We start from the raw sequence: 14,289 nt of genomic DNA, 5'->3' as shown, positions 1-14,289 counted from the left end.
ACTGCAGCTCGTTCTTTACTCGAGCTCGGCACATTTCTCACAGCGCCCCCTGGTGACCATACACGGAAACAGAAGAAAATTGAAATCACAGCTGAGGGTTTATTTTGCTCCAAAAGGTTTTTGTCTCCAGACATAAATACAAACAGGAAATGGAACAGTGGACATTTTTTGTAAATAGAATAAAAAAACACTTGGATTTATATACAGTCAAATATACATGTAGACACACACACAGATGCACTCAGTCATTTTCACACACACACACACACACACACACACACACACACACACACACACACACACACACACACACACACTCAGCAGTTCAACACAGGGATAAAGAGCAGGGGAATCAAAATTAAATTGACAAGTATTTTAAAAGTAAGTAAAACAAATTCATAAATATTAATTTCTATCCTGAATGCTGTGTAGAGGGAGGGGGGGGGGGGGCGATCTAGGCCCCAGTCACCCTAGCAACTCACCATAGTTACAAATCATAGCTACCATCACCATGAAAACCCTCATTAACAAATTCATTTCAGGTTTAAAAATTCACGCACTCCACCCAAATCATCCATCTAGGAGCCACAGACGAGCAGAGTAACTCGGCGTCAACACGAAGGAACACGTCCTAGATAAACGCTCAGATTTAGCACAAAGTAAAGACACGTCCTGTTCTACGTCCTTCTGCTTGTAAAAGGTTACATTCTCTAGAGGGCCCGTGGCTACGCTGGATTTCAAACATTAAAAGAAAAACTTTAAATACAAAAATCAGCACCAATTCACATTTTTCACACATTTTCTGTAAAACAATATATAATTATATATTTAAAAGATATATAACAATATATTATAATACCTAATATAACTAATTGCGATCTTTAAAGTGGAGTATACCGAGTCATTCTCTATGAAGCGTGTTGTCCTCTGGGAGTTCGTTCATGCCGTTAAAGTACAAGCGCGTGTGTGAACAGACTCTGCTATCTGCTCCTGACCTATCCTGAGCGCGCACCATGGGGCAGGGGGCGGTCTTGAGGATTTCATCCAATCACCACAAGCGATTTGGGCAGCTATACGATGACAGGACCAATAGAAACACAAAAGAAGTCAAGCCACTCCCTCAATCAACATCTCTCCTGGAGTGTGTTGTTACGGCAACTGGAGAAATAGTGTACGTTAAAGAGAGTCATAAACGAAACCCTGCAATGGTTCACAGAGAAGAAAAACACCACAAACCCGGTGGGGCCACGCCCCTCACAGGACACGTCCTTTAGAAATGTTGATTTACATACTCATTAGAGCAGTTATGCATTTATAAAGTTCTGATTTACAGCTGATTGTCATTATAAAATAACCTAAAAATCAAAAAAAAAAAATTCTATAAGTTAAAAAAAAAATAATAAATCCCGATTCTTCTACGCTGTCTTAAAAAAAAGAGACCAGAACTGTTGGTCAAGTGCCGTGAGGACAGAGATCTCACATCTGCCCATCACGCCATGGGCCACTAGGTGGCGCCAAACACACAGCAGCGCTCCACCTACACATTGGCAAAAAAGAAGAGAGTTACAGTAGAGCACTGCTGGCCGCGTGGGCAGGATCAGCCAATCAGAGCTCAGCGCAGCGGGCGGGAAGAGCGTGCGCACAGGCGGTCCGCACAGAGCTCCGCCCCCACCTCTCGGATACACTCCCACCGGACCAGACCGGATCAGAACATGGACACGTTCAGAACCTGCAGACACAGACAGAACCGTCGCTGTAGACGTAAATGAGGGAGAGAGAGAGAGAGGGAGGGAGGGGCGGAGTCTCCACTTACAGAGTCATCCATGATGGAGGCGGGGTCAAAGTAGTCCGGCTTCAGCTCAGATCTTTCTCTGCGGTTTTTGGATGGTGGCTGCAGAGGTTAAAAAAGCACAGAAGAGGAATATCATAAACCAGCGTTCAACGTGGGAGCACAAACAGCCCGAGTGTGTGAGCGCCACACCCCTCGCTGCATGCTGACTGGTTAAAACACTGTCCTTCTGTACACCGACTGGTTAATGCAGCGTTCTGCTGTGCTCTGATTGGCCGTACCAGGTCAATGTCCATGGTGTCGAAGTCTATGCCTTCGTTGAGGTCTTCCAGCCGCTGTTCTGAAGACATCATCACGTCCTCCACTATCGGCTCTTCGTCATCCTCCATCAGACCCGTGCTTCGCCGACTGACGTAAACAAGCAAAAACAAACAAATAAACAAACCACACAACAGCCACAAACCACCCAAAGTTCTTAAAAATCGGTCTGAACCTGAAGCAGAATGAGAAGCCAGGAGTTAATATTTAGTTTACATATCACTGTGTGTTTCAGAGTGTGTACATGTGTATGCGTAGTTTGTGTGTATTTGTGTGTGTGTGTATGCGTAGTGTGTGTGTGTTTACATGGCGTGCTGCATGTGACTCCTCATCTTGGCGTTCTGGAGATTTGCTCTTTCCTCCTGTTGCCTCTGAGCCACCATCCACGCTACCTGCGTACTAACACACACACACACACACACACACACACACACACACACACACACACACACACCGTTGCAGCCATCATGGTAACACTGGCGCTGCATTTGGTTATTGTAAAGTGTATGAGAGTGATTACTTGTAGACTGTGGTGGCTGTTCAAGAGGTGTGTGTGTGTGTGTGTGTGTGTGTGTGTGTGTGTGTGTGTGTGTGTGTATACTTGTAGTCGACGGGCTGTGGCGACTGCAGCGGTGTGTGATGGGGTTCGTTGCTCATGGCGTAAACTCCCACGTAGCCCTCGTCTGGGCGGAGCTTCTTGGCATCTCGTAGCACCGTGGAGGTCATGTGGGGCGATGACATCACAGGCGTCTGCGGTACGCCCTGCTCACGGGTCATCCACCCCCCCGCATCAGAACTGCTGCAGCTGCTCTCCTCTGGGGGGGTAAAACACAGTCTGATCAACAGTCCAGAGTCTGAGGATTAAAACGGAGTCTGATTGTCAGTCCAGAGTCTGATCAACAGTCCAGAGTCTGGGGATTAAAACAGAGTCTGACCATCACTCCAGAGTCTGATTATAGGCACAGGGTCTGATTATAGGCGCAGGGTCTGATTATAGGCGCAGGGTCTGATTATAGGCACAGGGTCTGATTATAGGCACAGGGTCTGATTATAGGCGCAGGGTCTGATTATAGGCGCAGGGTCTGATTATAGGCGCAGGGTCTGATTATAGGCGCAGGGTCTGATTATAGGCGCAGGGTCTGATTATAGGCGCAGGGTCTGATTATAGGCGCAGGGTCTGATTATAGGCGTAGGGTCTGATTATAGGCGTAGGGTCTGATTATAGGCGTAGGGTCTGATTATAGGTGCAGGTTCACCCTCAGGCAGTCTCCTCTTGGCGGTGGCGGGTGTTTTGCTCTTCCTGCTGCGGGCGGAGCTTCTGCTGATGACGGACAGGGTGTCGTCGTCGGCGCCGGCCTGTAGGGAGTTCCGGTAGGAGATGAGGGGCAACCAGCAGTCCTCCCTCTGTAGGGTCATCTGGAACGTCATGAAGCGCTCCAGATACATGTGACTACACACACACACACACACACACACACACACACACAGAAGTAGTAGTAATGAGAGAGGGATGGAGTGTGTGTGTGTGTGTGTATGTATATATGTGTGTGTATATATATATATATGTGTGTGTGTGTATATATATGTGTGAGTGTGTGTGTATATATATGTGTGTGTGTGTATATATGTGTTTCTTACACAGTCTTCCTGTCCTGCCGCAGTAGTTTGGAGGAGAACTCACTCAGGATGTCCAGGAACGCCAGATTCAGGGGGGGGCCACCCTCTCCCTGAGGACTGGGCTCTTTAAACGCAAACTCTATACCGTCCCTACACACACACACACACACACACACAAAATGAACACGGCTTGGCTTGTCAGTATGTCTGTGCACGTGAGTGTGTGTAATGCAGTACTGATTATATTTTAATTGTATGGACATGTGTATGTGAGTGAACGTGACTGTAAGTGTGTGTGCGTGCGTGTGTGTGTCCATGTGTGTGTGTGTGTGCGTACTTGTGCAGCATGGCTATAGCCTCTCTGGTCTTCAGCTGGTCCAGTCCGAACGTGAGGGAGAAACGTCTCGCCAGCTCCTTAATACCACAGAAGGCTGAGGAGGATCGATCAAAACTACACCCCTGTTCACTGAGCATCTCGTTAAACAGCTGGAACACACACACACACACACACACACACACACACACACACACACACACACAAAGTTAGTAACATACCGCACATGTAATCCAGAACATATGACACATTTCTATACTCAGGCATGATCCTAGAAAAAGCAAACACACGTCTGACATATAAAGAGATCCACACACACACACACGTCTGTACATAGAGATCTACAAACACACACGTCTGTTACACACATAGACTGTGTCTATTAGGGCTGTGAATCTCACAATTCGATTCAGAATCGATTCCTGGGGTCACGATTTGATTCAAAAACAATTATTTTCCGATTCAAAAACAATTATTTTTCGATTAAAAAAACGATTCTCGATTCAAAACGATTCTCAGGATCTCAGGAGCTACTCCGTTCTGCTGGCATGAAAGCAGAGTACATTTATAAAGATATTATAATTGTAAAGGTTTTATCAACATATTGCAATAATGTAAACACACAAAGGTAAATCCAAGACATGATGTCTAATTTATTTATTATTGCACGTTTTTAACTTGTACAAACACAACACAACATCTTTGAGGCTGACATTCAAGCTACTTGAACTGCTCACAGTTATAAGAACACTACATTAAACGAACAAAACTGTAGTAAAATAAATAAAATTGGTAGGCTTAGGCTAGCTGCCAGAACTTGCAACTAAACAAAAAATTATGCAAAAATACTACTCTTGTAAAAACAACAAATTGCTTCGTACAAGAATTAGGCTTAGGCTAGCTGCCTATTTCTGAGGACATGTCACTTCCAGAAACAAAATTACACTTTTTTCCTTAACAAATCACAAAAATTAAAAATATATGAAAGTGCTTCCAAAAATAAAAGTGCTGTTACATTAATAAAATGGGTAGGCTTACGTTAGCTGCCAGAACTTCCACTTCACAGATGAAAAAATATATATATACCGTATTTTCTAAAAGCCACATATATCTACTGAACTGAATACATTTAACTGAACTGATCAGTTTCTGAACGGTGCCTGTAGCATTTCATGTGTGACAGATTTGAATTTCAGCCGATGTTGTGGCGAATTCCGACTCCCCTCGTTTATCCGCATAAAGACGCAGATTATATTGTCAATTTATGTTTCTATGCATTAATAAGAGCTAGACTTTAATTATCCATCACAGCAAACGGAACGGCATTATCTATGTCCAAACACAAAGTGGCTCAAGAGTGTAAATTATTTTAAATAAAATACACACTGGCTATACCGAAGTTCACCTCTGACCATGACTTTGCAGTATTACAGCAGTATGATGTCTAAATATCTAGTTAGGACAAAACTAGAGTGCTCAATGAACTGAATGAAGTTATAATCACTGTATTATCTGTAGTTAGTTAGTTATAATCACGAATATCATCTGTAGCGTCTTTATAGGTGTGCAAACGATCAAGCCCATTCTTACCCGTGCCGGGTTGACGGTAAAATCGAAAGTGTTTCCAAATGGTTGCTTTCAAAGACCACGGAGCCGTTTGGACTTCTTCTTCTTAATACTTTAGTGGCGCAACAACAAATACAGTACACTACACAACCCTCTGTAGCCTAGGCTTGCATGCCTGTACATAGTCAAAGCTGTTCCCTTGTTTTGCCTAGCACTACGGTGGCTGAGAAGGCACCCGAAAATAAAAAATAAAATTTTTGAAAATGAGAATCGATTCTGAATCGCGATTCGGCTCGAATAAATTTTTTCCTGCACCCCTAGTGTCTATAGACACACACATCATGTACATATTTATGAAACAACATATTTAAATTTTACAACAGAGTTGTAATAGAACAAGAAGTGCTATAGAGGTTCAGTTTGTGCCTGCAGGTCCCCGAATGAACCTAGAGACCTGGAGGAGGCGCCACTGAGGGAGAGGAGGTGGAGGTGGGTGGAGGATATCGGTGGAGATGGGTGGAGGAGGATGGAGATGGTGGAGGGGGTGGAGATGGGTGGAGGGGGTGGAGGTGGGGGAAGGTGGTGGAGATGGGTGGAGGTGGGGGAAGGTGGTGGAGATGGGTGGAGGATATGGGATGGGTGGAGGGGGTGGAGGTGGGGGAAGGTGGTGGAGATGGGTGGAGGATATGGGATGGGTGGAGGGGGTGGAGGTGGGGGAAGGTGGTGGAGATGGGTGGAGGGGGTGGAGGTGGGGGAAGGTGGTGGAGATGGGTGGAGGATATGGGATGGGTGGAGGGGGTGGAGGTGGGGGAAGGTGGTGGAGATGGGTGGAGGATATGGGATGGGTGGAGGGGGTGGAGGTGGGGGAAGGTGGTGGAGATGGGTGGAGGATATGGGATGGGTGGAGGGGGTGGAGGTGGGGGAAGGTGGTGGAGATGGGTGGAGGATATGGGATGGGTGGAGGGGGTGGAGGTGGGGGAAGGTGGTGGAGATGGGTGGAGGATATGGGATGGGTGGAGGGGGTGGAGGTGGGGGAAGGTGGTGGAGATGGGTGGAGGGGGTGGAGGTGGGGGAAGGTGGTGGAGATGGGTGGAGGATATGGGATGGGTGGAGGGGGTGGAGGTGGGGGAAGGTGGTGGAGATGGGTGGAGGATATGGGATGGGTGGAGGGGGTGGAGGTGGGGGAAGGTGGTGGAGATGGGTGGAGGATATGGGATGGGTGGAGGGGGTGGAGGTGGGGGAAGGTGGTGGAGATGGGTGGAGGATATGGGATGGGTGGAGGGGGTGGAGGTGGGGGAAGGTGGTGGAGATGGGTGGAGGATATGGGATGGGTGGAGGGGGTGGAGGTGGGGGAAGGTGGTGGAGATGGGTGGAGGATATGGGATGGGTGGAGGGGGTGGAGGTGGGTAGATGTGGGGGAGGTGGGTGGAGGTGGGTGGAGACTGTGGCATTACCTGCTGGAGGCTGAGGATGAGGGTTTTTGCACACTGAACTTTATCAATCTGCCTCGTCTTACTCATCGTCTCCTTAATGATGTCACCATAGTCATTGTAGTACTGCAAAACACACAAACACATCAGGGCTGTGTGTGCGTGTGTGTGATACACAGTCATGTACTGTTTGAAGATGTCTGCACCAGTGCTCGTGTGTGTGTGTGTGTGTGTGTGTGTGTGAGATACAGTCATGTACTGTTTGAAGATGTCTGCTCCAGTGCTCATCTGTGTGTGTGTGTGTGTGAGATACACACTCATGTACTGTTTGAAGATGTCTGCACCAGTGCTCGTGTGTGTGTGTGTGTGTGTGTGTGTGTGTGTGTGTGTGTGTGTGTGTGTGTGTGTGTGAGATACACACTCTCATGTACTGTTTGAAGATGTCTGCACCAGTGCTCATCTGTGTGTGTGTGTGTGTGTGTGTGTGTGTGAGAGATACACACTCTCATGTACTGTTTGAAGATGTCTGCTCCAGTGCTCATCTGTGTGTGAGTGTGTGTGTGTGTGTGTGTGTGTGTGTGAGATACACACTCTCATGTACTGTTTGAAGATGTCTGCTCCAGTGCTCATCTGTGTGTGAGTGTGTGTATGTGTGTGTGTGTGTGTGAGAGAGATACACACTCTCATGTACTGTGAAGATGTCTGCTCCAGTGCTCATCTGTGTGTGAGTGTGTGTATGTGTGTGTGTATGTGTGTGTGTGTGTGTGTGTGTGTGTGTGTGTGTGTGTGTGTGTGTGTGTGTGTGTGTGTGTGTGTGTGTGTGTGTGTGTGTGAGAGATACACACTCTCATGTACTGTTTGAAGATGTCTGCTCCAGTGCTCATCTCCACCACGTTGTAGATGATAAGTTTGCAGTAGGCAGCCAAAAGGTTCCTGCGTTTGTGCAAAGCTTCGATCTTACCAGCCTCGTCATCCGGCTGACCATCTGAAACACGCACGCACGCACGCACCACAGACGTTTAGTTAGCTGACCTTCAGTGGCGGCAGACACAGTTTACTGTAGTTTGTTGTGGTTTACAGTTTTGTTTACTGGAGTTTGTTGTTGTTGTTTAGGTTCTCTGCAGCTTGTTTACCTGTGCTGCTGTCATCGTCCTGGTCGATGAAGACGTGGTCCAGGATGAAGTTAAGCAGGTCGCTCTGCAGTGAGGAGTCTGGACTGAACACCAGCGTCTCCAGAGCCTCCCGACCCGACGCCATGATCTGGTGGCTGAAGATCATCAGAGCGTCGCACAGGATGGTGAAGGCCTGCACACACACACACACACACAATGTAACGGCTCGGTTCTCCACCTGTGCACAGGTGGGGCAGGTTCAAATGAGGCTCACCTGCTCCTTCACTGCTGTACTCAGACTGCCCATGTACCTCTGACACATCAGACAGAACGCTCGCATCTGTTTCCGCAGGGTCACCAGGTCACCCTGCCAGGGTCAGGACCACACACACACACACACACACAGATGAAGGACAAACTGGGGATGCACCGATTCACGTTTTTCACTTCCGATACCGATTCAGATATCTGAGGCTTAGTATCAGCAGATACCGATCCGATACCAATCTGTAAAACAGTGCTGAATTGACTTAAAACATTTTATTTATTTTAACACAGACATACTGAGTTACAAGTTTATTGAAAACTCTGCACCAGTATAGCACACTTAAACACACATAAAAATATGTAAAAACAACACAACTTGCATTTGTTCAGTCAGTGCACTTATGAATATAACATTGAATGTAAAATAAATAATACCAAAGAACCTGAAACGGACAAAAACAATAGGTTCACAACTTTGGTCAAACATGAAAAAAATAAACTGCAAGAAACCTTTGAAATTGTTCAGGAATTCGAAATATAATTTAAAATAAACAAGGAGTTAGTTCGGCTAGTCCGCTAGCGCAGATATCACGCAGAGCACAATGGCCAGAAATATGTGTACTGTCTCTTTAAGGGAGCGAGTTGAGTGTGCGTATGGAATATTGTTGTTTTTTTTAGCTTTCTGCCGTAGACCGACTCAGACCACTGCTCACTGTCAACATTTGAACCTAATTGTGCTTCTCCTCATTTGTGGTGACAGTAAAGTTAGAGTCAGCGGAACGACATTTACAAGCAGCTCTGAATACACAGAATTAATAAACACGTCAATGGAAGCACCCCAAATGGTAGTAAAACAAAAGTGTGTGTGTGTGTGTGTGTGTGTGTGTATCACCTTTTTGGAGCTGCCTTCTGAAACCTTAGCCAGGTTCCACAGGATTACATAGTGGGTACACTGCAGAGCATGAGTCACAATCTGCACACACACACAAACATCACGTGAGAAACAAACACACAAACATCACGTGAGAAACAAACACACAAACATCACGTCAGAAACAAACACACAAACATCACGAGAGAAACAAACACACAAACATCACGTAAGAAACAGGAGCAACTTTGCAGTGCAGGACAGTGGAGTTGAGGGGTTAAAGGTGAGAGGTCAGCACCTGTTCAGGCATGTCCCCGCTCTGTAACCCTGTGTTCAGGAGCTTGTAGTTGCTGGTGAACAGATCCCACTTACTGAGATCATGGGCGCTAAAACACACACACACACACGCACACACACACAATAACTCAGGACTCAATAATTTATCACATTTGTGAAAACCTGCATCTATGCCATGGGTTAAAGTTCTCCGTCACTACAATGGATTTCTGATTTTTTTGGGGACAAAATCCGTTAAATCATAATAAAGCACATAGCGTGTGACTCCGCACACCTCGCACAAACCTCGCGCAAACCTGCGCAAACGGCAGAGGTGTTTATACTTGCCGCGTCACATTCTTTGCAGTGTTGTCCGAAACGATATGTGGTAGTATAAAGAAACACCCCTCAAAAACAGGGGAAGGAACATTTACGAATTTAAATGCTGCTTTGTGTTCCAGGTTTGAAAGTGCTGGAATTTAGGCTAAAGTACTTGAAAATGCTTTAACTTGTAACTACTTCGTTTCACAACAAATATCTGTCTGACTGAACAGTTCTCTTGTATTACGTTAACAAATACGAGCCTCTTGTAATTCCAGGGCGAAACATGAGAGAATGCGAAGACGTTAAGATTGGGCGTTTAAATAATGTGATAAAAAAGCGAATTATTTCAAATCATTTCGAGTATCTTTATTAAGTTTAATGTGCTGGAAAATATTGAAAAGGACCTTGAAAGTGATGTAAAAGTGCTTTAATTACACCTAAAGGTGTATGAACACTGCAAACATGACTTTGTTCATTGCACTGAGGCGGGGGGGTTGCGAAAGGGGTCATCGCCCCCTCAGGCGAAGTGTCCCGCCCCCTTAATAATAAGACCCAATTATTCAGGGTTCAGGGTTTATTTACCTCTGATCTATATTTATGATTCAATGAGTTACTAGTTCGCTGTGGGGCCAACCACTGGCGATTGATCGTCCCCGTCCCCCCCGGTCAACAACTTACATTTGCAATAAACTTACGTTTATTGTGTAGAATTAGGCAAAAGAGGCCGTGTCCCAACTACACTTTTTCAGTCAAATGAAAATTTCTTGCTTTAACCCATGATCTATGCATGTGTCTCTATATGAGTGTATGTATGCATCCATATATGTGAGTGTATGTATGCATATGTCCTTATATGTGAATGTATGTATGCATATGTCCTTATATGTGAATGTATGTGTGTGTCCCTGTATGTGTGTGTGTCCCTATATGTGTGTGTGTGTGTGTGCGTGTGTGTGTTCTTACTTGTGAAATGCTGTGATTCTCTTCAGTGTTGATGAAACCTGATATGCATCATCTTCATCTTGCTCCTCCCCCTAAAGAAAAACAGTGTGTGTTTGGTTCTGGAACAAAAAGAAGGGCACCCTCTCCACACACACACACACACACACACACACACACACACACACACACACACCCTCTCCCCCACACACCACACCCTCTCCCCACACACACACACACCACACCCTCTCCCCACACACACACACACACACACCACACCCTCTCCCCACACACACACACACACACACACACACCACACCCTCTCCCCACACACACACACACACACACACACACCACACCCTCTCCCCCCCCACACACACACACACACACACACACCACACCCTCTCCCACACACACACACACACACACACACACCACACCCTCTCCCCACACACACACACACACACACACACACCACACCCTCTCCCCACACACACACACACACACACACCCTCTCCCCACACACCACACCCTCTCCCCACACACACACACACCACACCCTCTCCCCACACACACACACACACACACACACCACACCCTCTCCCCACACACACACACACCACACCCTCTCCCCACACACACACACACACACACACACCACACCCTCTCCCCACACACACACACACACACACACACCACACCCTCTCCCCACACACACACACACACACACACACACACCACACCCTCTCCCCACACACACACACACACACACACACCACACCCTCTCCCCACACACACACACACACACACACACACACACACACACCACACCCTCTCCCCACACACACCACACCCTCTCCCCACACACACACCACCCACACACACCACACCCCCACACCCACTCCCCACACACACACCCAACACACCCCCACACCCACTCCCCACACACACACCACCACACACGTCCCCACACACACCACCAAACACGTCTCCACACCACACACATCCCCATACACCACACACGTCCCCACACACACCACCAAACACGTCTCCACACCACACATATCCCCACATACACCAAACACGTCCCCACACACACCACCAAACACGTCTCCACACCACACACATCCCCACATACCCCAAACACGTCCCCACACCACACGCATCCCCACATACACCAAACACATCTCCACACCACACGCATCCCCACATACCCCAAACACGTCTCCACACCACACACATCACCACATACACCAAACACGTTCCCACACCACACACATCCCCACATACACCAAACACGTCCCCACACCACACACATCCCCACATACCCCAAACACGTCCCCACACCACACGCATCCCCACATACACCAAACACGTCCCCACACCACACACATCACCACATACACCAAACACGTCCCCACACCACACACATCCCCACATACCCCAAACACGTCCCCACACCACACACATCCCCACATACACCAAACACATCTCCACACCACACACATCACCACATACACCAAATACGTCCCCACACCACACACATCCCCACATACACCAAACACGTCCCCACACCACACGCATCCCCACATACACCACACACATCCCCACATACCCCAAACACGTCTCCACACCACACACATCCCCACATACCCCAAACACGTCCCTACACCACACACATCCCCACATACACCAAACACGTCTCCACACCACACACATCCCCACATACACCAAACACATCTCCACACCACACATCCCCACATACACCACACACATCCCCACATCACACACATCCCCACATACACCAAACACATCTCCACACCACACACATCCCCACATACACCAAACACGTCCCCACACCACACACATCCCCACATACACCAAACACATCCCCACATACACCAAACACGTCCCTACACCACACACATCCCCACATACACCAAACACGTCTCCACACCACACACATCCCCACATACACCAAACACATCTCCACACCACACACATCCCCACATACACCACACATATCCCCACACCACACACATCCCCACATACACCAAACACATCTCCACACCACACACATGCCCACATACACCAAATACGTCCCCACACCACACACATCCCCACATACACCAAACACGTCCCCACACCACACGCATCCCCACATACACCACACACATCCCCACATACCCCAAACACGTCTCCACACCACACACATCCCCACATACCCCAAACACGTCCCCACACCACACACATCCCCACATACACCAAACACATCCCCACATACACCAAACACGTCCCTACACCACACACATCCCCACATACACCAAACACGTCTCCACACCACACACATCCCCACATACACCAAACACATCTCCACACCACATAGACTTTCCTTTTTACGCAGGCGTTTAGTTAGTGGTGGAGGTTGCAGCCGTTGACCTTGTACACTGTATTTTATTTCTGTTTTATAGTGTGTGTTTTTGTGTCTTTGATTTATTTTATTTTATTTTCCGTTGTAAAGCACTTTGTGGCTTGTGCCTGTGAAAAGTGCTATATAAATGTATTTTACTTTTACTTTTTTTTTTTTACACCAAACACATCTCCACACCACACACATCCCCACATACACCAAACACGTCTCCACACCACACACATCCCCACATACACCAAACACGTCCCCCACACCACACACATCCCCACATACACCAAACACATCTCCACACCACACTCATCCCCACACATCTCCACACCACACACATCCCCACATACACCAAACACATCTCCACACCACACACATCCCCACATACCCCAAACACGTCTCCACACCACACACATCACCACATACACCAAATACGTCCCCACACCACACACATCCCCACATACACCAAACACGTCCCCACACCACACGCATCCCCACATACACCACACACATCCCCACATACCCCAAACACGTCTCCACACCACACACATCCCCACATACCCCAAACACGTCCCTACACCACACACATCCCCACATACACCAAACACGTCTCCACACCACACACATCCCCACATACACCAAACACATCTCCACACCACACACATCCCCACATACACCACACACATCCCCACATCACACACATCCCCACATACACCAAACACATCTCCACACCACACACATCCCCACATACACCAAACACGTCCCCACACCACACACATCCCCACATACACCAAACACATCCCCACATACACCAAACACGTCCCTACACCACACACATCCCCACATACACCAAACACGTCTCCACACCACACACATCCCCACATACACCAAACACATCTCCACACCACACACATCCCCACATACACCACACATATCCCCACACCACACACATCCCCACATACACCAAACACATCTCCACACCACACACATGCCCACATACACCAAACACATCTCCACACCACACACA

At 47.6% G+C, this 14,289-nt stretch overlaps 1 protein-coding gene across 1 annotated transcript in view; it reads right to left on the bottom strand.

The window, feature by feature from the left end:
* Window positions 1-79: 79 nt before the first annotated feature.
* Window positions 80-14,289, bottom strand: part of stag2a (STAG2 cohesin complex component a) — a 23,740-nt gene continuing 9,530 nt past the window's right edge. The window contains 15 exon segments of the mRNA XM_076987533.1: window positions 80-1,729; window positions 1,814-1,891; window positions 2,071-2,197; window positions 2,414-2,506; window positions 2,709-2,922; window positions 3,364-3,557; window positions 3,746-3,874; window positions 4,062-4,210; window positions 7,079-7,180; window positions 7,900-8,039; window positions 8,188-8,359; window positions 8,441-8,533; window positions 9,326-9,406; window positions 9,603-9,690; window positions 10,868-10,938. Coding sequence (XP_076843648.1) covers window positions 1,706-1,729; window positions 1,814-1,891; window positions 2,071-2,197; window positions 2,414-2,506; window positions 2,709-2,922; window positions 3,364-3,557; window positions 3,746-3,874; window positions 4,062-4,210; window positions 7,079-7,180; window positions 7,900-8,039; window positions 8,188-8,359; window positions 8,441-8,533; window positions 9,326-9,406; window positions 9,603-9,690; window positions 10,868-10,938 — 1,755 coding nt within the window. The 3' untranslated portion in view covers window positions 80-1,705.

Source organism: Brachyhypopomus gauderio, unplaced genomic scaffold (assembly GCF_052324685.1).
Source record: "Brachyhypopomus gauderio isolate BG-103 unplaced genomic scaffold, BGAUD_0.2 sc54, whole genome shotgun sequence".
Lineage (NCBI taxonomy): Eukaryota > Metazoa > Chordata > Actinopteri > Gymnotiformes > Hypopomidae > Brachyhypopomus > Brachyhypopomus gauderio.
Note: the sequence above shows the minus strand (reverse complement) of the source record. Positions and strands in the feature narration are given on the sequence as shown.